General features: G+C 41.7%; 1 protein-coding gene across 1 annotated transcript; it reads left to right on the top strand.

The window, feature by feature from the left end:
- On the top strand, positions 1–21,240 carry lmtk3 (lemur tyrosine kinase 3). The gene is made up of 16 exons (XM_030749292.1): positions 1–91; positions 2,389–2,522; positions 2,934–3,081; positions 4,269–4,342; positions 4,517–4,635; positions 6,189–6,276; positions 7,109–7,257; positions 7,338–7,422; positions 7,513–7,634; positions 8,674–8,823; positions 8,918–15,131; positions 15,220–15,389; positions 15,763–15,896; positions 17,131–17,465; positions 17,544–17,628; positions 19,867–21,240. Exons 1-16 carry the CDS (start codon positions 1–3, stop codon positions 19,992–19,994), a joined length of 8,226 nt encoding a protein of 2,741 aa, XP_030605152.1. The 3' UTR covers positions 19,995–21,240.
- The last annotated feature ends 2,794 nt before the right edge of the window (positions 21,241–24,034 follow it).

Raw genomic sequence — 24,034 nt, 5'->3', positions numbered from 1 at the left:
ATGCGGCCACACTGCTGGGTGATGGTAGCGCTGGCGGGGATCATGTCGTACTTCAGCCCGGAGAGAGTCCTCGGAGCACCGCAGAGGGAAGGTGAGCGGAGTCGGAGGAGAGGAGAGAGGGAGGAAAAGGAGGAGGAGGAGGGGGCTTGAAAAGCTGTCAGTGATGCTGGAGAAAGGAGGAGAGAGGGGGTATCTAGTCAGTTATGAAAAGGCCTCTGCACATTGGGGTGAATATTGCATTATCAGCCAGTTAGACTGAGACATAATGCGAATTATTAGTGCTGGCTGACCTAATCAAAACAGGAGCGAGGCTGACTGGGTGATGGGTTGGGTACCGTATTTGCATGCAGTGATGAAAAATATTTCGGGCCTCACATCGATGGCTTTTAAAAACAACATGTACTGTATGCACAGCAGGGTTAAAATCGTCGGTCAGTGCTGGATATTTAGTCTAAAAATAGCCTCCACTTGGCTCTTGAGATTATTTAGCCCAATAACCATTGCTGGCATCTTTATTTGTCGCAAATTTCAATATGCCTTCTTCCCTGAGAGCTGGCAGAGTGTTGTGTTTGTGTAATATGTGCAGTCATTGTATTGTGGTGTATTGTTTTGATAGAAGCTGTTGGCACAGTGGCTGGTGGAAAAGGCCCTGTGTTAGGTTCCTATTTATATGCAGTGTCTGTCTGGACATCTGTCTAGGGAAAGATGAAAGAATAGCACTGCTCAGGAATTGTGCATCAGGATTGGTGCCACCAGTTTTGCTGCTGGTGCATGTTTTTAGGGGGACTACACTGCTGGAGAGGGTCCTTCAGACTTTACATTGTGCCCCTGCTTTGCAGATGTGATTTCAGGCAATTATAGTGAATAATTAGCTATATTTAATTTTTTGGATTATGCATTTAGTGCAATCCAGAGTGACATTTTCTTTTATTAGTAACAGACTGGGCCACAGCAGCCTTCACTTTAGTACAGAGCTGATTTTATATTCTGAGCACATCTTCACTTACCTTTTCTCCGGCTGCTCCTGCTCTATGTTGCAACTCAACTTTTTGGCGAGCACCCCCACCACCACCACCACCACCACCACCCCCGAAAAAATAAATAAATAAATGTAGAGAAAAGCCTACATTGCTAGAAATCACACAAACAAAATATCACTTAATTTCTTAGATTTTTTTTTTTGTTGTTGTTTCTTGTGAAGTGTTGATCCTGTTCTTACAATATTTATCAACCCCTTAAATTATTAAATGTACTATAACATTTATGTATGCAATGTTTACAATATCATGACCATGTTGAGGAATGTACTTTGGGATTTTTATGAGGGACACAGAAAATCCAACTGTGATATCTTCAGACTGCACATATGAAAAAAAAACTTGTTATTTATCTGTCAGTTATAGATGCAGTATCAAGGTTTATATACACCTCCTTTTCCCTATCATATTTTGCATTAGATCTTTTCATTTTTTTCTTATGTTCATTGCTCTTTGAGGTTCTATTGTTCTGCTACTTAATCTGCTACTGATAACCTAAAATGCACTTTTATTTACACAGACAAAGATGCCATTAATTGTTAATGTCTATATTTGATGTGCAAGTTAAGCGTGAGTTTGACACCCTCTGACTGTTTCAAGGTGTCATTCCGCTTTTTTTTTTTTTTTTTTGTCATCTGTCAATGGTAATAAAATGTTTTGGCTGCAGAATTTAAATGAAACCTATAAACAATCCCTGAAGGGTATTTAACCACGCTGCCCTGCCCCTTTTCTTTTCTACAGATGGTTCACTTCCCACACTCGACTACATTGAGGTACAAAAATCAAATGTCCCGATCCCTCCCTCTCTCACCTGAGTAGTAAACCTTCCTGATTTGAGTAATTCTTCTCCAATTTCTGAACCCTTCCCAAGTTAGCGCTCCTTTTTACCTAAATGACAACTCCAGCCAACCCCTCCCCTGCTTCTTAACTGTGTTTCCTGAGTGGAATGCCATTTCTGATATTTCCCCCCTTCCCCCCATGCTTTTCTCCTTACTGGAATGGTATATTCTCCCAAACTTTAATTCCAGTCTCTATTTTCTTTTACTGACTCAGACAATGTGTTCTTTAATCTTGAACTTAGTTTGTTTTCCTGCTTATTTCTCCCCAAATCCCTGATGCAAACCGTCCATTGGGGTTCTCCACTGTATCCCAGGCCTGCTTCTAAGAAAACGCTCCAATGGTTTCCCGCTAAACACAACACCTATGTAACAAGATTTCACACTTCTGCTTCAGTGAAGTCTCTTTTTTTCCTTCTCACTGACTCAGACCTCCCCTTGTAGAAGCACAAATCCCCTGAATTTCTGCATTAAACATTTCCTCTGTTGTATTCTTCTTCCTGTCGTCCTCTCAGTTTCTCAGTCCAGGGCTGCATCCCTCTCTCCTCCACCTTACGTCGTCATCCTCATCTCTTGCTCGGGGCTTGTCTCTTTTGTTCTGCTGCTCCTCACCTGCCTGTGCTGTAAGAGAGGAGGAGTGGGGTTCAATGTAAGTCTTCAACATGTAAGAGATCTATTCACCTCTCTCTGCTTTCTTTGTTTTGTTTTGTTTTGTTTTGGTTTTTTTTACATGTTTTGTGCACGTCTGCATGCTTTGATGTGAGCGTGACTTGATAGACTGCACAAGCATTTGTTTTGGAAGTGTAAACTGTCAGTAACACCAACTTAATGAAGCAGAAGTGGTCAATAATCATCTCTCGGTCTAATCTTGACTTAGTGTTTTTGTTCAGCTGGCAGACAAAGTGCCATTTGTTCAAAATGAATGATTTTTCATTGTCTGTCCTTGATAGTTACTGCTAAACTCAGCTTTATTATTAAGTGGAATGATGCATTTTATTTTATATCCATCGTTATTGCAGCATAGTGATTTTTCTTTTATGTGCTGCTATGGCTCAACCAGGAGTTTGACAACGCAGATGGGGAGGAGTGCTCTGGAGGCTCCAGTCCCATCCAGGAGGACAGCCTGTCATCATGTCCCTCCCTCCCCGAGGTCTACACCTTGCCAGTTAGAGACCGACCCAACTGCCCCACCCTGCAGGATGGAGGAGGTAAAAACCTAAAGTACCTCTCATGTTCTTCCAACTCTTATTTAGCTTCAGACCCTTCAAAACAAAGATGAAGTCCTGCACTAAACTCCCTCAGGATCTGTTGCCTGAATTAGTGATGCGGATCCACTAAAGGTCTCAAACTGAGTGCACAACCAGAAGGATTGGACTCCCTACTGAACCTCAGTGAAGTGGAAATTATGATTTGTGACAATTTTGCATCAGGGCTGTGAGCAGGACACATGCAGGGATGGTACCTGCGCAAACTAGGGTGAAATATGTGAATTTTATGTATTCCGTTCAATTTAATTCAGTTCAGTTTTATTTATATTGCACCAATTTGCAAAAGTATTCATCTCAGGACACTTTCCGCTGTAAGGTTATGTAAAGTGGCATTTTTTTGCCATTTAGTAGTCTCGCTGACCAAACAACACACTTTACACTACAGGCCAAAATTCATACAGTACTATTCGATGCACTTAAGAGTTTTATCTGGCTCGCATTCACACATTTGTACAATTAAAAATCACCAATCAACCTAAATGTAGACTGTGGAAGGATGCCAGAGTAGCTGGAGGAAACCCTCACAGGCACAAAGAGAACACACATTCTGTAAAAACATGAGGAAAAAAAAAAAGAAAAATGCCATCAAATGTCTAATTTTGTTTGATCAACACTCCAAAATGTAAAAATATTCATTTTGCTACACTGTAAAACAATGAGAAGGAAAAAAAATCCTCAGTGAGAAGCTGAAACAAGAGAAGTTTTGATCTAGAAAAACAGCTTCAACTGATTATCAAGGTAGCTGCAGATTATTTTTCCTGTAAGTCAGCAGATAAATTAGCTTGTAGATCATTGCAGTTCCACATCGCACGTGCAAAGCAGGAGAGGTCAAACAACGCTGAAATAGCAAGAATGAGAGAGAATTTCTCAGTGAGTTAAACCATGTATGTCCATGACTCTGAATTTATGTAATATGAATACATATTTTTATATGAATTCTTATATGTCTAAAACATGTTTGGAGGGGATATGCAATATTTATGCATTGCTACAGAGCAGAATCTGGTGTAGGAGTGTGTCAGTTTTCAAAGCTGTTTTTTGTTGTGTTAAGAAATGTTATATCTTAAAGAACATCAACTGCTGACGTCTGTGTGACCCTAATCTTTTTTTATTTCTCCTTTTTGCAGATTCCAAATCTCAGTGCTTCAAAAGGCACACTTTAAACTATCTTCAGGAGATAGGAAATGGCTGGTTTGGAAAGGTTAGGAATTCTCACATATAACCCACCCAAACCATTGATTATCTATAATACAGCATCCACTGCTTTAATTCTGGTTACCAACCAGATGACAAATCCTAACTCAAAATAGTTATTTTAGTACCCGTCTCTTCTCCTAGGCACTCTTCCATGTTATTGTCCATCGATCTCTTCTAGGTGATTCTGGCTGAAGTGCTGTGTGACTGCAGCTCCTCGCAGGCTGTGGTGAAGGAGCTGCGTGTCAGTGCCAGCCCTCTGGAGCAGAGGAAGTTCTTGGCTGAGTCTGAGCCGTACAGGTGGGAGAAGCTACTCAAATTTTGGTAGCCATATTGCAGCCTTAAAGTGAGAGTATGTAACATTTACCAAGCAGTAACCACTGCAGACACAGGCGGCAGGTATGGAGTAATAATAAATGTAGTACAACCACACCAGAGCATCGAGACAGTTAGTGGTGGCTTGAGGATAATTTTGGATTATGAAAGTGGAAATGTGTTGAAGGACCTCTCAGACCTCCATCCATCTCTCACACTTGCCTACAGACTGTATCCAGATCAGTTGTTACTGTAGCTTGCAGTTATGTGAAAAAGAAAGTTTTCACAGTACTCTGTTCAGTCCTGTGAAAACTTAAGTACACAATTGTTTGCTTCTATACAAATTGAGCAGCAGCCAGATACTGTTAATCAAGTGCACTTGACTAATTGATCATCAGCAAGTGGGACCACTTCTATAAAAGCAGAAGTTCTGGCACTCTGTTGTTCTGGAGCAATTAGGCATTTGTTAATGCAATGCTACAACCTTCCTAGAAATGGTCATCTCAAATTTGCACCAAGGTGCAATGTGCAGAGAAATAAAAATAATAATAATTTAAAAAAAAATTAAGAGCTACATCTCAGACTCAACAGGCCACAGAATGTTAAATATTAAAGTTCATGACATTACAATTGGAAAAAGATGGTAAAGTATGGTTTGTTTGGAAGGATTGCCAGGAGAAAGCCTCTTTGCTCTAAAAAGAACATGGCAGCACAGCTTAGGTTTGCAGAGTTGCATCTGAACAAACCACAAGACTCCTGGAACAATGTCCTTTGGAGAGAGGAGACCAAAGTGGAGATGTTTGACCATAATGCACAGCACCATGTTTGATGAAAACCAAACACAGCATATCATCACAAACACCTCATATAAACTGTCAAGCATGGTGGTGGTGGGGTGATGATTTGGGCTTATTTTGCAGCCACAGGACCCGGGCGCCTTGCAGTCATTGAGTTGACCACGAACTCCTCTGTATACCAGAGTATTATAGAGTCAAATGTGAGGCCATCTGTCTGACAGCTAAAGCTTGGCTGAAATTGGGTTATGCGACAGGATAATGATCCCAACCACAACAGCAAATCTACAACAGAATGACTGAAAAAGAAAAGAATCAAGTTGCTGCAATGACCCAGTCAAAGTCCAGATCTCAAACTGACTGAAATGCTGTGGTGGGACCTTAAGAGAACTGTGTATAAACGAATGCCTGCAAAACTCAGAGAACTGAAGCAAAGTTGTAAAGAAGAGTGGGTCAAAATTCCTCCACAACAATGTGAGAGACTGATGAATCCATAGAGAAAATTATTACTTCAAGTTATTGCTGCTAAAGGTGGTTCTACAGCCTACTAAATCATAGGGTTTACTTAGTTTTTCACAGGATTTTAGTCACTTAGAGAAATGCATGTAGATAATGGTGACAGCCCTGGTGAGCCTGTGTGTACAGGATCATCAAGCTAAGGTTGAGCATTTAAAGCATTTAAAGGCAATGTATAAACATGTTTCTGTCCTCTATCTGTTTATGTGTCCCGTCTTATGTCTTCAGGAGCCTTAAACATCCCAACATCCTTCAGTGTTTGGGACAGTGCAGTGAGAGCATCCCCTTCCTCCTGGTTATGGAATTCTGTCAGCTGGTAAGTATCTGAACACAAAGGGGAGGATTGAATAATGAAAAGGAGTCGCACAAAATGAGAGGTGCATATTATTAAATTAGTATACTGGGCATTTTTTTTTTAGATTTTAGTTGTGTTTATTTTTTTAGATAATGGTTTATCATCTTTGGAGCTTAATTATTCTTCTCGTGATTGTTTATATCAGTCATATCAGTGAGAAACATATGAAAAATGCATTAAATCGTGGTTTAGCTACATCAATCTCCATGTCTTCTTTTCATTTCATATAATTAAAGTCAAAATTATTTTTACAGTCATCGATGCTTCAGTGTCACTGAAATCTGTTTTGCATCGATACAATCAGTTTGTTTTCCTTCTATCGAATGGTTTAATCACTAACTGATTAGGAAAACCATATGAGTGGACTTCCAGGCCAAACAAAGACACAAGCAGATCAATTACAGTAACACAGTGAGAGAAGCCAAACAACACTAGAGTCCTCACTGACTGCAATTACCCCGTTTGATAAAGTCTCCTATTGTCCTTTCCTTGCAGATATTTTTCATCCCTTTATGTTGTCCTCATTTTATTTCCTTGCTCCTCCAGTAGCACAAATGACTAATACAAAGGCTGCCAGCTCATTACTAATTCCCCTGCTGCTTTTGAGGCTCCATGATGTAAAACACCTAAGAAAAAAAACGGGGAGTGTATTTACTGCAGAAGTCAAAAATGCCCTCTTTGTCTGGCTTTCCTGCAGGTTTTATCTATATTTCAGGAGAAGGGAACAAACACTTTGTAAGCATTCGACTCAGCCTTCTTTTCCATCCAATGTTTGCATTTTTGTACAACCTAGGGTGACTTGAAGAGGTATCTGCGAGCCCAGCGTAAGTCAGATGGGATGACTCCAGACCTGCCAACCCGGGACCTGTTGACACTTCAGAGAATGGCGTTTGAGATCACCTCGGGTCTGCTGCATCTTCACGAAAACAACTACATCCACAGGTCAGTCGTCACTTTCACTTCTCCTGTTATCATATCTCTAAAGAGAGAATCTCTGCTGAGTGTTGATTTTCTCCCTGCAGTGATCTGGCTTTAAGAAACTGCCTTCTGACCTCAGACCTCACTGTTAGGATAGGTGACTACGGCCTCTCACACAACCATTATAAGGTAAGTCTGTGCTTTTATTTCTCCACATAATAAAAGCTAAAATCAATTCCATCAAATCCATAATAATTTCTGCGGCATGTCTTTATGAAGGAGGACTATTACCTAACTCCAGACAAACTATGGATTCCTCTGCGATGGATTGCTCCTGAGCTGCTGGAGGAGTACAGAGGATCTCTTATTGTTACAGATCAAACCAAGACCAGCAATGTGTGGTATGTTTTAAAGCTGCTCTGTGTTGACACTGCTGGTGAAAAACCTGAATTAATGACCCAAGCTGATAAGGCTGGTGACAGGTTACAGAAGAAATTATAAAGTTTTTTTTTTGTTTTTTTTTTTATCTGGGGTCCAATTTTTAAGCTTAATCTTAAGGATTGTCCACCACAATTTGTTCCTTTAATCAGTGTTGCTCAGGTAAAATCACAACAGCTCAGATTAAAAGCAACAAAGTGACTGATGCTCTCTTGAAGGGCAACAGGGAAAATCAAATTGCTCTTAATAGCTGTTGCAGATTTTATAATTAAATGTTCTGAGGACTGAATGCACTTTAACAGTGGAGAAAAAATAAATATCAGTGGGCTATGTGAAAGTAAGCTGAAATGCTCTTTCTACAGTCTCAGCTAGAATATGGTTTGAGATCAAAATATTTACATTTTTTTACTCCTGCACAAATGCAGCTTGTTTTAGTTCCATATAAGAAAATAGTTCATACATAAAACTGGTATTTGGGTCGTGGTTGGTGGAAACACCAAACTGAAGAGCAGCATGAGCTCACATTTGCTGAGGGAGAGTCTGTGAGTCCGGCTCGGTTTGTCTGCAGCCTTAAAGCTATAGCAAAGCCCAGTAATGCCAGAAATAGTGATGAAGAAATGAGAGCAAATCATTCAGGCTCTAATATTACAACCTCCACTTTCATGCACTTTGCTGAATGAACAAACAAGAAACCTTCTCGTAACAAAACACGCGAGTGGAGCAAAAGTGTCTTAGAGTATTTATTCTTGCTTATTCTTTCTGAAAAAAAAACAACAAAACTGTTTTCCAAAAAAAAAAAAATGTAACAAAACATCTCACATAACAGTATTTTTTCTCCTCACTTAGAAAGTTAAAGCTCTGTGGGTGTTGGAGTAAATGCTTTTACTCCAACACCCACAGCAATTAAGGTGTTGCAGTAAAAGCATTATATAACAAAAAAAACCTAAGAGATTTTTGAAGATTCACCCCTTTTCACCATTTCAACTCATTTTTTTCCCACAGGTCCTTGGGGGTGGTGATATGGGAGCTGTTTGAGTTTGGCTCTCAGCCCCACAGACACTTGAGTGATGAAGAGGTGTTGACCTTTGTCATTAGGGAGCGACAGATCACACTTGCCCAGCCAAGATTGAAGCTCTCCCATGCAGACTACTGGTCAGTACTTACCTACTAATTAGACTGTACTGATCCCAGCCCAAACTATGTCTCTCCAAACTTACACCCTTTTGTTTTCTTCCCTTGTCTGCAGGTATGAGATCATGCAGTCCTGCTGGCTACCTCCGTCGCAGCGCCCTTCAGTGGCTGAGATATTCCTCCTTCTCTCCTCCCTCTTGGCTGCTGAGCGAGGAATGGCAAGGGAGAGTGTCGGGGAAGAAGATGAAGAGGATGAGGAGTATGAGGAGGGCAGAGGAAGGAGAGGGGAGAGCGAGGAGTCATTTGAAAGACGCTGGGATTTACTCCGTCCACCTGCCTTTCAGACTGCAGCAAACGAGCGCCAAAGGGAGAGGGAGTACAGCAGGGAAGACAGAGACAACTCCTACCCCCTACTGGACCCCGTGGGGAACTGTATTACTCCGTCCACCTCTGAACTGGATGACATCCTGACAGTCACCGAAACTAGCAAAGGCTTGAACTTTGAGTATTTCTGGGAGAAGGCTCATGCCAGACGAGGTTACAAACCTCTTGCTCCTCCTCAGCCAATCCCAACTGTGAACAATAACCACAGACAGTCTTTGGACACTCCTACTGTCGTCCCAGTGATAAGCGCCCGCAGCCCGTCCCTTGCCAGTGAGTACTACATCAGACTAGAGGAGCACACTCCCCAAGACAAGTCGCCAGCCCTCAAAGGGAAGGCACAGTCCTTTTTTCGTCCTGATTCAGCTTGTCCTGGAGACATGGAGCTTGTGGAGATCCGCAGTGGGATGCTGGGCAAAGAGCGAGTCCCTTATTGCTTGTCTGACAAGTGTGCAAAGGGCCTCCAGACCGTCCGATCGAGCGAGGTTCAGCTCCAGTTGCCCAACACAGGTGTGGCTGAATTCAGAGACACTTCAAGCAGAGTGACTGACTTTTCTATAGTCGATTTAGGCGATGATGATGAAGTGGAGAGGAAAAAAAGCAGTGAGGTAGATAAAAAATCGTCCACAAGTTCTCAAGCTCCCGTCCTCCCTCCCAAGCCTCGTTCTATGTCCATGTCATCGGCCAATCCTCTTCACTCACGCCCTCTTCCCGCCCCTCCGCTTGGATATAGAGGACTGCCTCACTACACTATCGGCGGAAAAATTGAGACAGACCCCCATCACATGAGCACCTGCCCGTCGTCTACCTTTGACCACCTTGGGCTTCATCGAGCCCGACAGGCTCTTCCACCCTCCCCATCCCTATCCCCCTCCCTTCCCCCATCAAGTCATCCAATTTATCCTCAACCTCCTCAAATGTGTCCTCCTCCTCTTCCTCCCCACTCCAAACCACAAAGGACTTGCCCCAGCTACAACACAGGGGACATTCACTTGAGATATAGTAAGCCCCAAATTCAGAGATCCAACAGAGACCCGGTAACCTGTGATTTTTCCAATAGAGAGAGTGCACTGCACATGTCCAAGGAGACTTCTCACTCACGTGCAAAAGACTTTGACTCTCCTATACGTCGAGAAAACCCTTTGCGCCCTATTTATCGAAATTTACCCCGCCCTCAGCCTGCAAATCCCCTAATGGACAGGCAGTCTTCATCAAGTCCAACCTACTCAGACGAGGACGACTCTCCTTTCATGTCCCCTGAGAGACCCAGCTGTGGGACGACTGTCACTCACTCCAGCCTATCTGAAGATGCAGACCCAGCTACTGCAGAGCTTTTCTCCAGGGGAATGAAAAGGACTCAGTCACGCCTTGACACTATCCTGCCTGCAATTTGGAAGGAAGATGCTGAACTTCAGGCGGAACGTGTCGCTGCGGCCAAGAAATCCCCCATGCATCTGTTTCTGACGGAGATATCTAGTGTGACAGAGCTGAGTGAGTCCAAGTCAGAAGGTTCATATGCAGGGGAGAAGGAGGAGAAAAGAGAAGGAGAAAGATTGGGGAATTTCATGCTGCCCAACAGAGGAATGCGTCGCTCCCAGTCACTGATCACAGAGCTGGGTTCAGCAGGACAGTCATGGGGACCAGAGGAACATATCAGTGTAGGAGCTGAGGAGGACGATACTGTCACTAAAGAATCATTCCAGGGGGATCTTTTTCTCACAGAGATTGACACAGGAAAGATGGACACGGATACAGAAGGTGTGCCAGAAAACGATCCAGTAAAATACCTCTATCCTGCAGGATCCCGATTGAGGCCCTATGTCTGCGCTCCAGGCCTCCCCTCGTACACTGAGGCAGAGGAAGCCTACTCCAAAGGCATACGGAGATCCCGCTCGCTCCTGTCTGAGATCACGTCAGAAAAGCATGATTCTAAAATGCATTTTACTGAGAAAGAGCCACGGAGAAGTGAAATGACCAGAGAGGAGTTTCTGAAAGAGATCCAATCAGCAGAGACCTTTCTGACTGAAATCATATCGAGACAAAACACTGCTGCAAACAGGAAGGAAGCAGATTCATCTTACTCCCCTACTCCAGTGTCCCCTGAATATGAGTCCATATGCATTGACCCAAACTCCACTCAGACCATCAGCTTTCAGTCAGAAAGCTCCATACGAGCGGCCAACAAAGGCAAAGATGATACACAGACTGAGGCCATCTATGCCCAAGTGACCAAACGTGCTAAGAAGAGTGAGATAAAAATTTCCATGAAACCTGACATCCCCATTCTTCACATCGGATCAAACAAACTGGACAGCCAAGTAAATAATACTGACCACTGCCAGTCTGGTGAGTTTGTGTTTTCTGAAATCATGCCTAAAAACGGTTTACTACATAACCAATCACCCATGTCTCAGAGAGAAGAGGAGGATTGTTCTGATGGCCCTGCGTTACCTGCCAGAGGAGAGCAAACAGATCTTTCTGAGCACTTTCCTACTGAATCCACAGAGAAGGTTCAGGAATCCAACACTGTGAAACTGCATGAGAACCAATCGCTCACTACAAATGAAGCTGAAAAGACTGCTGTTATAGGCAATGGTGAGATAATGGGAGATGACCTACAGGCCCACAGTCCTGACAGAGAAGCTCAAACAGGGGGAAAGGCTGATAGCACATCTTATGATCCTGAGAAAACAGCTGATATGGAGAACTCTAAAAATTTTGGTTCTCGTGTTAATGAAAGCTTTGCAGAAACAGAAAGAGAAAACTCATTTCAGAACAATGAAGATGGTCATACTGCCCAGGAGGCACCAACTCCAAGCACTCCAGACTTGGACCCATCCTCTGATGTTTCACTCGTCACCCCCACCGACTCAGTCCTTTCACCTTTCACTTCCAGCTCAGCTGACTGCCTCACACCTAGTGACTCATGGACGGGAGGTGGTGGAGGAGTAGGAATGGGAAGCAGTGGATGGCGGGCTCTGGGAAATGAAACGCCACATCGAGACTCTGCATATTTCTCGGATAGTGAGTGGGAGGGTGACGGGATGAATAGGAGGAGCAGTGACGGACTTGTTGCCCCCAGGCCTGGAAGCGGTCGAGGAGGTGATCGAGGAATACTGACAGGGATAGAGGAGAAAACCGAAGAGGAGGGAGAGATTGGAGAAAAGAGTCCATTAAGAAACAGTATACACATGTCAGATAACACAACAGAAACTGGAGAAGGGAGGACTATTGAGAGTTGTGAAGAGAAGGGTGTACTGTATCCTGAAAATCACATCTCTCATTTAGGTAATGACAAAGATATTCTAAACAAAGGGCTGAGGTCTGCTCAGAGAGATGATTCTGGCATTTTCCATAACGAGAGCAAAAAGTCAGCTCTACTGTGTGACGATCCACAGAACAAGGACTGTGTGGACTTAATTGATAAGTTGTTTTCTAAATTAGATGATGAGCCACTTAAAGGGCTCTCACACAGCAGTGGGTACATGATAGACAGCCATTACACAGATGGCATAATTTCTCAAATAACAGACTGCAAATACCAGGACTCGGAACAGAGTGACTTAAATCTATATTCGAAGAGCCCCGCTGAGACAAATAGCTTGATCAGTGTTGAATCTGACAGCCACTCAAATAGCTGCATGTTTGGACTGAGCAACAAAGATTATAAAAGTGTTACAGAGACAGATAATGATCTCACTCTGTTCAATTCTCCCAAATCTGGGAATGAAGCTGTGGAATCTGTAGCACCATCCCAAGCTGAAAACACAGAGTCCAGATTATCTCAACTTTGTGACATTCAAAGCAGCAATGTCATACTTGGAGATGAAAGCCTGCCAAATGATGATAGGGATTTTGCTGATGAGAAAGCAAGTGGTCTGATGTGTCCTTGGGCTGAGCAGGGCGTTGAAGAGCCCGAGCGATGTGAAGAGAGGCCTTGTCTGGACCACAATGAACTGGGCTTGAGAAACCTTCGCTGCTCAGATGGCGGGGAGGCGAGCGAGGTCACAACAGAGACAGAGGACCAGAAGGCTGCTGCAGAGAAGTCACCCCTGAGGGGAGCAGCAAGTGGCATGGACTCTGCTAACAATGTGGATAACAACTCCTGTGAAGGGCTAAATGTGACAACTAAGGAGTTATGGAGTGCTCTGGAGATGGAGGAGGAAAGACCAGGATCCGGAGTGCTTAGGGATGAGTTTGACTGTAACCGCTTTTCACAGTTAAGGGACTTACGTTTGTGGCCAGATGAAAATGACCAGTGGGCCTCCCCAGAGAGGAGGTGTCAAGGAGTCGAGCTGAGATCTGAATTTTTCTCTGGGTTTGGGAATAAGGCGTGGGAGGTGGGCGAGAGGCTTGTTGTGGGTCAGGAATATTGGGAGGCTGAAGAAAATGATGAACTGGCAGGAAGTGAACCTCACCCTGCTGTCTTGGAGGGCTGTGAGGAAACCTGGAACAATGAAACACAAGGACTAAATGGCAGTCTTCATATTAAGGAAATGTGGGACTCAGACAGAGAAATCCAACAGACAGTAGCAGACATACAGCAAGAGGAAAACATTGAGATCCTGGGGGAAATTGACTGCCTTAAGAAAGACCTAAAAAGTGACATCTTACATGTGGAAGTAGAGAATATAGAAATACCAGAGGAAGAGACCTTGGAGGGAGGACAGAGGCAGAATTCATCATCCACAGAGGCAGCCAGGGACAGGGAAGGTCGGCTGGACTCCACAGAGACAGCAGAGAATCAAAATTTTAACAGATGGCCTCAGAATCAACTCTGCAACATCCAGAGGGAGGATGTGACATCGGCCGTGCATGCTGACAGAGAGGCAGGCTCTAATATCGAAAACTGTTTCAGCCACACCGTAGAACACAAAAGCTCAAATATATCCATTTGCATCACTGAAGCTCCTCATGTGAACTTTTCACAACTGGAAAATGTTGATTTGGACTTCGATTTGGAAGCAGAAACGAGACCATGGCATGCTAGGCAGTACATAGAAGAAAGTATAAATATGAAAGTCGTGGAGGATTACAGAGATGTGCCCCTGCCAGCTAATACCAGTGACCTTGATGCAAACGAGGAGATAGATCAGTCGTATCCACAAGAGGCTGACAATTTCAGCTCAGTAGATTTTCCAAGTCCTCCACCAAGCATAGACCTTGATCTGCAAGATGATAAACTGGAGAGTTTAGATGACTCTTTTCCTAGTCCACCACCATCTGTGATAGAGGGAGAAGACTTTATTAGTCACATTAATCTAGAAGACTTTATTACCAGTACTGAGACAGAGCAGTTTATTTCCCCAGTACACAACACAGATGTTTCAGACACACCTCTGCAAGAATCACCACCTGCTACAACTCAAAGTAAAGGGATCTCTGCCAATCTCAACCTCCCCTCTGTGCATATAACACTGAACGATGAGAACATCCTTACGTCCAGCATAGAAAGTGAGGATGATCATAATAACCTGGCCCAGAAAACATCCCCCACAATGCCTTCTGCACCTCAAGATCCCCTGAACAACCTCCCACAGCTATTGATTTCTGAGTGGAAGGACTTGGATGAGGAGCCTCTGGAGGACTTTGAAAAACTGGAACAACTGTGCTACATATCTGGCGATGAAGAGGAAACTCTGGGGGACCTTTTCTTGGGCAGCCTAGAACTTCTGGAGTCTTTGAAGAAAACACCTGATCACAAAGGTAGCAGTGCTGATCCAGTTAGTGAAACATGTGACGCCTCTATTCCTGAGGGGAACAGGATGGATTTAAAGGAGGATGAGAAGCTGGTTGAATCTGTACAACCCATGATCCTGGATTCCCACGACAGCCTGACACCTCAAGACGAGAGGAGTGATGGACAGAGATCACCAGGTCAAATGTCTGATGTCAAGGACCAGGGATCTCTCTCCAAGATGACAACTAAGAATGGCCTAATGATGCAGGTCAGTGTGTTTTCTTGTGGTTTGCTGTACGTGTGGACGGTGAAACTCCTTATGTTTCCTCATGCTCTTCACTGTTTTGTTGTTTCAGGTGTGTGAGGAGAGGTTGCAGTTCTCACTTAGTGAAAATGTGAAAACAAATGTGCTTTGGGGGACAACTGTTAAAGATACTGTCATGCTCCGGACATGGGGGGAACAGGTCACAGAGAGCAGCAGTGATCTGGTCACCATGAAAGAACAAAGAGAGGAAGAGGGGGACAGGTATGAAGACTGAGAATGGAAGTCTGATCCTGAATATGGGTTTTTTTTGATGAAAGGGTTTTTATTATTTACAAAAATGTAATTATTAGTGACTTTAGGTTCCTGGTTTGTTATGTCCCTTGCTTTGAGATAACTGCATTGAACTACTAAAAGTAAAACCAGTAAAACCAGAAGTAAGGCTTCATTCAACAAGATGCAAGTGATAAGATATATCATCTTTTTAATTCAATTTCAATATTTTCTTTTTCTTTCTTTCTTTCTTTCTTTCTTTCTTTCTTTCTTTCTTTCTTTCTTTCTTTCTTTCTTTCTTTCTTTCTTTCTTTCTTTCTTTCTTTCTTTCTTTCTTTCTTTCTTTCTTTCTTTCTTTCTTCAGTCAAGAGGAGCAGGAAGCTGCCCCTGCCATTCAGCCCCCCATGGAGCCTGATGAACCTAAAACTGAGCCACTCACTGTGATTGAACAACCTGAGGTCCCGTTACCTCAGCTTACTGCAAACCAAGCAATGAAAGGTACCACCTTCTTCTAAATTTTACTAGTACTAATCAGTTATGACTTTTATTTTATTGAGATCTCTCTGATAGGCTAACATTTAGAGTACATCAGTATTTTTGAGCATCTTAGCTAAGTACCTTAGCCTTTTTATTTGCTGCTTGCTTCTCCTTTGATTTGTGTTTCCACTTCCCTGGACCAGAATCAAACCTTCTTTAAAGTCAAATTGGTAATCTCTGAAAATGCCTCATGAATAACTTATAGTCTTACAACAGTCATGTGTGGTAATCAGAAAGTGGAGGGAAAAGTTTAGACAAAACAGAATAAAATTAAATGGACACTTTATTAGGTACACCTGTTCAACTTCTCATTGACGTATGTCTAAATCATTCAATCACATGGCAGCAATTCGTTGTATTTGGACATATGGACATCATTAAGACAACCTGCTGAAGTTCAAACTGAGAATCAGAATGGGGAAGAAAGGTGATTTATATGACTTTGAAGGTGGCATGGTTGCTGGTACCAAATGGACTGGTCTGAGTATTTCAGAAACTTTTCCCAGATTTTTCCAGTAGTTCAGCAAATAGACTGAAAAAGAGAAAAGATTCAGTAAGCAGCAGTTCTCTGGGTTAAAATGCCTTGCTGATGACAAAACTCAGAAGAGAATGGCCAGATTTCTTCAAGCTGATAGGAAGGCAACAGTCACATAACCATAACCACAAAATTTTGCCATGTCACAAATCTCAAATCATCGCAAATTGGTTTCTCGAATATGACAATGCACTCAAATGGCCTCCACAGTCATCAGATCTCAATCCAATAGAGCACCTTAGGGTTGTAGTGGAATGGGAGATTCACATCATGGATGTGCAGCTGACAGATATGCAGCAACTGTGTGATTCTATCATGCCAATATGGACCAAAATCTCTGAGGAATGTTTCCACCACCTTGTTAAATCTGTGCCACAAAGAATTAAGAAAGGTCTTAAGGCAAAATGTAATGTGTATCTAGTAAAGTGGCCAGTGAGTGTATGATCATAATGAAGAAAACATCTTTAATCTAAAGAAAAAAATCTAAAGAGAAAAATTGTGGGCATCAGTAACTCATGTCAATTTTCTGATTAAGAAAACAAATTAAGTAAATATATTTGTGCTAATTTGAACAGATATTTTCTTAACTACTTCTGTAATCAAATTTGTGAGTAGGTTTGCTTCTAACATCGCATTTCTTTTCTGCTCTCACTTTGACAGCAAAGCTAGCTCGCCTCTCTCTCACCCTCCCGCCCCTCGCTCTGAGTCTTCCCCTCACCCCTACCGGAAAAGGGGGATTTGGGGACGGGGCCATCGGAAATCGGATTGGAAGACGAAGAGGTCTTTCATCTGGGAGCGATCCCGATGAGGAAGAGGAGGATGAACAGGAGGACGAAAGCTCCCGGAGGGTGATTGTAGTCACAGAAACAGATGTGGACAAACGTGTCGGGCTCAGGAGTCTGCTGAAATCACCCAAGGAGCCGATGGACAGAGAGAAGGACAGAGGAAGAAATGTGTCCTTTTTTGATGATGTCACAATCTATCTTTTTGATCAGGTATGGTCCCTTTATTGTATAACTAATTTATGATGGGCTCTTTTGGAATAAACCTGACCATTTCTTTCATCGCAACAGGAAACTCCAACTAATGAGTTGAGCAATTCAACGCCCACAAGTCCAGCTGCAGTGTCCATCAAAAACACTAAGTTGGATTTGCACGGTAAGTTAAAAAATATTTTACAATCATGAGGAGATGCAGAATAAAGAGTGTAAATTTGAAGCCATGTTAGTAGCAGTGTTATCCTGTTGGTCAGTCCACTACCTGCAGTCAAGACTGAAATGTCTCAGGACCAAGTGACCAGGGAAAAATCCACGATGCCAATGCTTGTTTGTGTTACTCTACATCACATACATTAAACTGGTGAATTTTTGCTATTGAAACTGTTCCATGATATTGATGCTCAAAGTTGGTTATAAAAGACAGATTTTGGCTTCAGATGTGACACTTGGAGTGGGAGTAAAAACTGATTTCTTTGCAGTTTTTAAAAGAGCATAAATGTGTTCTTTAGACTTGAAAATGTAATGTGGATATCTCCATGCACTTAAGAAGTTGCAAGGGATCAGAAATGCTGCTAGTAACTCAGAAAACATTTTAAAAATTGAGCTGATTCTGAAGAGGCACTCACTGATTTTGCAAGGAATGACCCTGGTATAAACACAACTTGGAGGAAAAGGCACTTATTTTGCAGATAATAACTGTAAAAAAAATGCCTGAAGGTATTTCAGGATAGCTGCCAAGTTGCAGGGTTTTCAGCAGTGTGAGTGTCTGTAACTGGAAAAGCACTGCACAGTAGTTTTAACAGTCTGAGGGTAACGAATAAATCTAAAAACAGAATTCAAACGTAGGCTTAGACTAGGTGCAAATTTGAATTTAGGTCAATAAGTATAAATAGGTGTCCTGTTTTAGGATCACATATAAATGCGTATAAAACTATAAAATTGTTGTAGTCAACAGGAAAAACATCTAGAAATAAAGTTTCATTGAAGAGTCTATATTAGGGAAAGCTTTAGACATGATGCTATTCAAAAAATTCAGACTACTATCCATATACTGAGGAATCTCCCAGGAATTCTGACACTATTTTCCAGAGAAATGATTGATAATCAATGATTTCACTCCTGATGCTCTCTTACCTTCAACATAATCTGCTCCAGAGCATGGCGATGTACCTCTCTAAAAGGTGGACTGCCTTTATAAAACTAAAACTCAGGGTTAAACCTGAAGTTACCTGGATATTTGTGTGTTTGTTTGTTTGTTTTTGTTTGTTTTATATATTCACAAAGACATAAACAAGCAAGATCTTCTCATGCATATCTTATTAAACCTAATAGGAGAGAACATAAAGAACCATCTTTATAACATGTGCTTGTTGCTTATGCCGATGTTAGCTTCCGGTGCAGCGCAGCATGCAGAGCTGTTGCCACAACTGTTGACTCGTTAGATTATATGTGCATCAACTTCTGCTGCTCTGGATTCAGTTAGTCCCCTCCTTGAGCTGTTTAATGATGTAATAAAATATGACAGCCACTAGAACATTCCCACCAGCTAAAATGGAAAACCTCAATTCAGCCATCTCCTCTGCAAATATGGAGCCAGAGTTAATCTTCTATAATTATCCCCCCGGATGCTGTGACATGTTGAACTGAGCAGGGACATTAATCCTGTGCCCAACAATGCAGGCCCGAGCTGTGTTTCCCTACACATTTTCAGCTGCTCTCTCGACTTTCCACTCTCCATCTCATGCAGTCATCACCTCATTTCACAGACTAATGAAAGTTGGGGCTCAGAATTTCCTTTCGGGCTGTGTCACATACAGAAATGGCAAAATTAGATTCCTTAATGATCTTTCTTAGCCTTTTGAGTTGAGACTTCAAAGCTCTGAAAGAGGAGGCCGTGTTACTTTTGAGTTATTTTAAACTAAGACTGTCTCGCCTCAGTGTGGTTGTATTAATAGATATAGATTATCAGTTTATTTTCCCCCCTGTGCTTGGTACTGATGTTTTACTGTGTATCTTATAAGTATGTCCCTGTGACGGATGGATAATGGTTCTCCCAAGACATGTAAAGTTTCTCAGTGGATTTTAGTTCTCATTAGTTTGTGCAGTACAGCCAAGCAATGACAAGAAAACTTAACACTTTCTTTCTGTACTTTACACCTTACAGTAACCTGTGAATTGTGATGGATCGTGAGCTGGATGAGCTGCTAGGTCACTGACGTTCTGGTTTAAGACCAATGAAAAGACTTCCATCTAACTTTCCCTTTACAGTCAAACATACTCTTTTGCCCGGGGACATCCAGGCCCTTTGGGCCCCTGTACTTATGCATGGTAGAATTGTTCTGTTTTTAGTGTCAGGACAGTTGTAAACCTGTTTGATTTTGTTTTTCTTTTTGTGTAGGGCCAAAAATCAAAGAATCAAAAAGGAAAGAGGATTTACCAGTCAAACCAAGGTCGCCTGTCGGGGCAAATCCAGTGACTTCATCGCGCTTCACCGTCAGCCCGGCTGACGACCCACACTTGGTGTGATTTCACACGTCATCCTGGGAACATTTAGAGCTAAACCCTCTCGGACTGGCCCGTGAATTAACCCAACAACCAGCCATTCGCCCAGAGGATATTTTTTTATTGAAAAGGCAACTGAAAGAAGAGACTCCGGTTCTGGACACATTCCAGGTTTTACCAGTGACAGGATTTTGTATGACTGGGGTTGCTGAGCTCCGGCCTGCCACTGTTTACAGAGTTTATTCATAGCCTTTGGCTGCAGAAGTCTTTGGAAAAGGTGACATATGCTAGGAGAAGAGGAGCCGGGAGCTTTGTAAAATCTGAAACAGATTCGACAGCTATGCAGTGGGAGTCTTGCTGTGTACCAGCTTACCTTCTCTTTTTCTGCTTTGTTCTGTTTTTCCCTGGGTGTGCGGGGAATGCACTTTCTTTAGTCATTCATCTGTCTATGTAAACCCTTGGATCCCAGTCCTCTCTTTATTAAAGACATTTTTCATTGCAGTCAGTTGTTCTTGTAGGCAGCATTTTGAAACAGAAATTGCTTGACTCCTGTATTTGACAATACTCCTTAGCATTTGTACAAACATCATAATACAAGTGTATACAGTATCATTTTAGAGCTGTTTACTTTTAGATGTATTCTTAGGCTGCACGAAAAATGAAACAAGCAGTTTATTTTTACGTTTATTTCTGAAAAGCTTTAATTTCTATATTTATTTATATGTTATTTTATTTATTTATGTAAAGTCAGTTTCCATGCAATATCTTATTTATTTATTTAATCTATTAAGTTATGTATTTATTTGCTTTGGTACAATTACATATATGAACTTAGCTATAATTTGTTTGGGACAGAATGCATCTAGGTTATACCTTCTCCAAGATCTTCATAACAAATAAATCAAAATATTTTCCCAAACGTCTTAATTGCTAAAAAAATATTTTGTATAATTTTACCTGTTAATATATGCCAATATGTATGGAGCAATGTCCTGTAATGTTTCATTATTTTCTGATGTCTTTGAATTTTTAGCTGTCTCGTCATTCTTTTATCTTGTTTAATGACAGTTAATGTAGCTTAGCATGAAAAATCGAAGCCTTTCATGAGTAAATAACTCCATTTGTTTGTGTATCTGTTAATTTATCCCATTTTCTACTAATAACAGTCCATCATGCAGTCGAGATCCAACTAGTCAATTTGTTTAGTCTGTTTAAATGTTGGTTTAAACTTGTATTGTTTAAAGAGTGGTTTTCAAGGGGCAATGTATAAACAAGGGGAAATAAAAAATTACGAAATGTGAGCCTCTCATTTGAACTACTTTGTGTAGATAAAGTGCTCTGTTTGTCATGAAACATGTAATGCAGGAAGAAAAGTTGCGTTCATAGAATGTACGGGTGCCACATGCAGACACATATTTGCTAACTAGTGCTAAGTTACAGGCTTGAGTTACAGACTAATAAAATACTAGAATTTCACTCTGCAAAACTGGAGCACAAACTTCTTCGATGGGCTGTAACAGCAAAGCCATATATGATCATTTAATTAAAAATGCACAACACCACAGACACAGTTTAATGACTCCAATTATTGAAGGTGAGGCCTATTGTTGCAACAGCTGCCTGTACAGGGACAATCAGCACAATCAACACAGCCCCGCCTCCAGAATACAAATAGATAAGCTATGAAAAATTTCACCTCCCAGCACAGGAGAAGCTGGAAAATATGGAAGCTTCTTTCCTCCTCCAAGGAAAGATTTTTTTTTTTTTTTTTTTGTCAAAAAAATTATCTTGAGTTATTAAGTCAAAATTTTGAGATAATAGCCTGAATTTTTGGGATGCATGTTTGTTTCTTCCTCTGGCAGGAAACAAGTTTCCATAAAACGATCCAAAGGGCCCAAAAACTGGGCTGGATTATCCAGCTGGCATTTTGGGCACAAAGCCAGGGGTCCACACACAGTTGGGAAACCAATAAAAGGCAAAAATCTAAACAAATAAAGAACAGATTAACAGAATTTTGGTCTCTGACAGTTTTGGTCTTGATACCAAATATCAACAAACATTTGTGCTTTTGTGACTGTGTATATATATATATATATATATATATATATATATATATATATATATATATATATATATATATATATATATATATATATATATATATATATATATATATATATATATATATATATATATATATATATATATACTGGGGTTGCTGAGCTCCGGCCTGCAACCCCAGTAGAGCTGTCGCTCTGAAGTACTCATTTCTAATCCTGTACATCCTGGTTACTCCAATCTTACATTAGCATCTACAACTGTGCCACCTCAAGCCCGACCTTCTGTATAAATACTGAAGAAATAAAATACCTGACCAAGGTAGGGCCTATCAAGCATTTTTGGCCAGTGGTCTGTAAGATGATAATCTGTGCATGATGAAAACCGTAAACATGTCAATTTCTCCTGTTAAGTTGTCCGTTTTAACATGAGTCTATGAGGACTGACTCGCCTCAAGTGGCTACCAGAGGAACTGCAGTTTTTGCCACTTTGCCCTGGAGGTTGTCTACTTGAGTCTAGTCTCAGGCCCAGTCGAAGCTGACCCAGAATACAGACTGATTGTAGCAGCTAAAACCTCACAGTGGAGACAACAAGCTCAGTGAGTTGCCTCTTCCTCTCTGGAGATCCATAATGCTGTGATTAAGATTTGGTTGTCTTCCTCATAACCTAAGATGTCTTCTCTATTTCTGTTTTGTTTCTAGATATCATCCACAAGTTTACTAGGGACAAATACTCCAAGAGGTTTCCAGAGCTGGAGTCTCTGGTGCCAAATTCTTTGGATTACATCCATAAAGTCAGAGCAAGCTGACATTTATTTCCAGTTAAAAGCATATTATATATATGTGTGTGTGTGTGTGTGTGTGTGTGTGTGTGTGTGTGTGTGTGTGTGTGTGTGTGTGTGTGTGTATATGTATATATATATATATATATATATATATATATATATATATATATATATATAAATGAATGATATTTGCATTATATTTTTGCCAAATTTTACATAAATAAAATTAAATCTCTAAAAAGATTACAGATAACAAACAGCTCTTAGTCCATATTTTAAAATGTTAACATCTAAGAAACTGCAGGAAGAAACTGACTGCTGAATTATGAAAAATATTCAGATTTACCATTCAAGTTTACCCAGTTTAATATACATTGTATTTATGTTCATATTTCTGATGAAGGGCATATATGAGTCCAGCGAAGTGTGCAGTAGGAGTGACAGATGGGTCCAAATTGGGGGTGGGGTTACATCAGGAGTTGGCTCTGAGCCCCTTCTTGTTTGTAGTGGTGATGGACAGACTGGCAAATGAGGTCAGGCAGGATCCTCCGTGGACTATGATGTTCGCAGATGACATTGTGATCTGTAGCGAGAGCAGGGAGCAGGTGATAAAGAGCCTGGAGAGGTGGAGGTATGCTGTGGAGAGGAGAGGAATGAAAGCCAGCAGAAGCAAGACAGAATACAGCGAGGTCGACAGGTGTAAAAATACACAGCTTAGAGACAGTGAAGATAGATGAGTTTAAATATCTGGGATCAACCATCCACAGCAGCAGACAGTGCACAAGAGAAGTGAAGAAGAGAATGCAGGCAGGGTAGAGTGGGTGGAGACGAGTGTGAGGGGTGATTTGTGATAGAAGTATAGTAGCAAGAGTAAAAGGAAAGGCTTACATGATGGCTGCTATGATGTATGGTTTGGAGACAGTGCACTGACAAAAAGGCAGGAGGCCAAGCTGGAGGTGGCAGAGCTGAAAATGTTAAGATTTTCACTGGGAGTAACCAGAATGAACAAGATTAGAAATGTGTACATCAGAGGGACAACTCAGGTTGAACAGTTTGGAGACAAAGTTAGAGGCGAGGCTGAGATGGTTTGGACATGTGCAGAGGAGGGATAGCTGCCGGGCAGGAGGAAAAGAGGAAAACCTTAGCGGAGGTTCATGGATGTACTGAAGGAGGACATGGGTGGATGAGATGTTGGCAGATGATGTGCGGCTCATTGACACCA

Source organism: Archocentrus centrarchus, chromosome 16, assembly GCF_007364275.1.
Source record: "Archocentrus centrarchus isolate MPI-CPG fArcCen1 chromosome 16, fArcCen1, whole genome shotgun sequence".
NCBI lineage: Eukaryota > Metazoa > Chordata > Actinopteri > Cichliformes > Cichlidae > Archocentrus > Archocentrus centrarchus.
Note: the sequence above shows the minus strand (reverse complement) of the source record. Positions and strands in the feature narration are given on the sequence as shown.

Coding starts and splice junctions, on each gene's coding strand:
- lmtk3 (XM_030749292.1), top strand. CDS start 1: ATGCGGCCACACTGCTGGGTGATGGTAGCGCTGGCGGGGATCATGTCG. Junction 3,082..4,268: donor CACCCTGCAGGATGGAGGAG/GTAAAAACCTAA, acceptor TCCTTTTTGCAG/ATTCCAAATCTCAGTGCTTC. Junction 15,132..15,219: donor AGAATGGCCTAATGATGCAG/GTCAGTGTGTTT, acceptor TTGTTGTTTCAG/GTGTGTGAGGAGAGGTTGCA.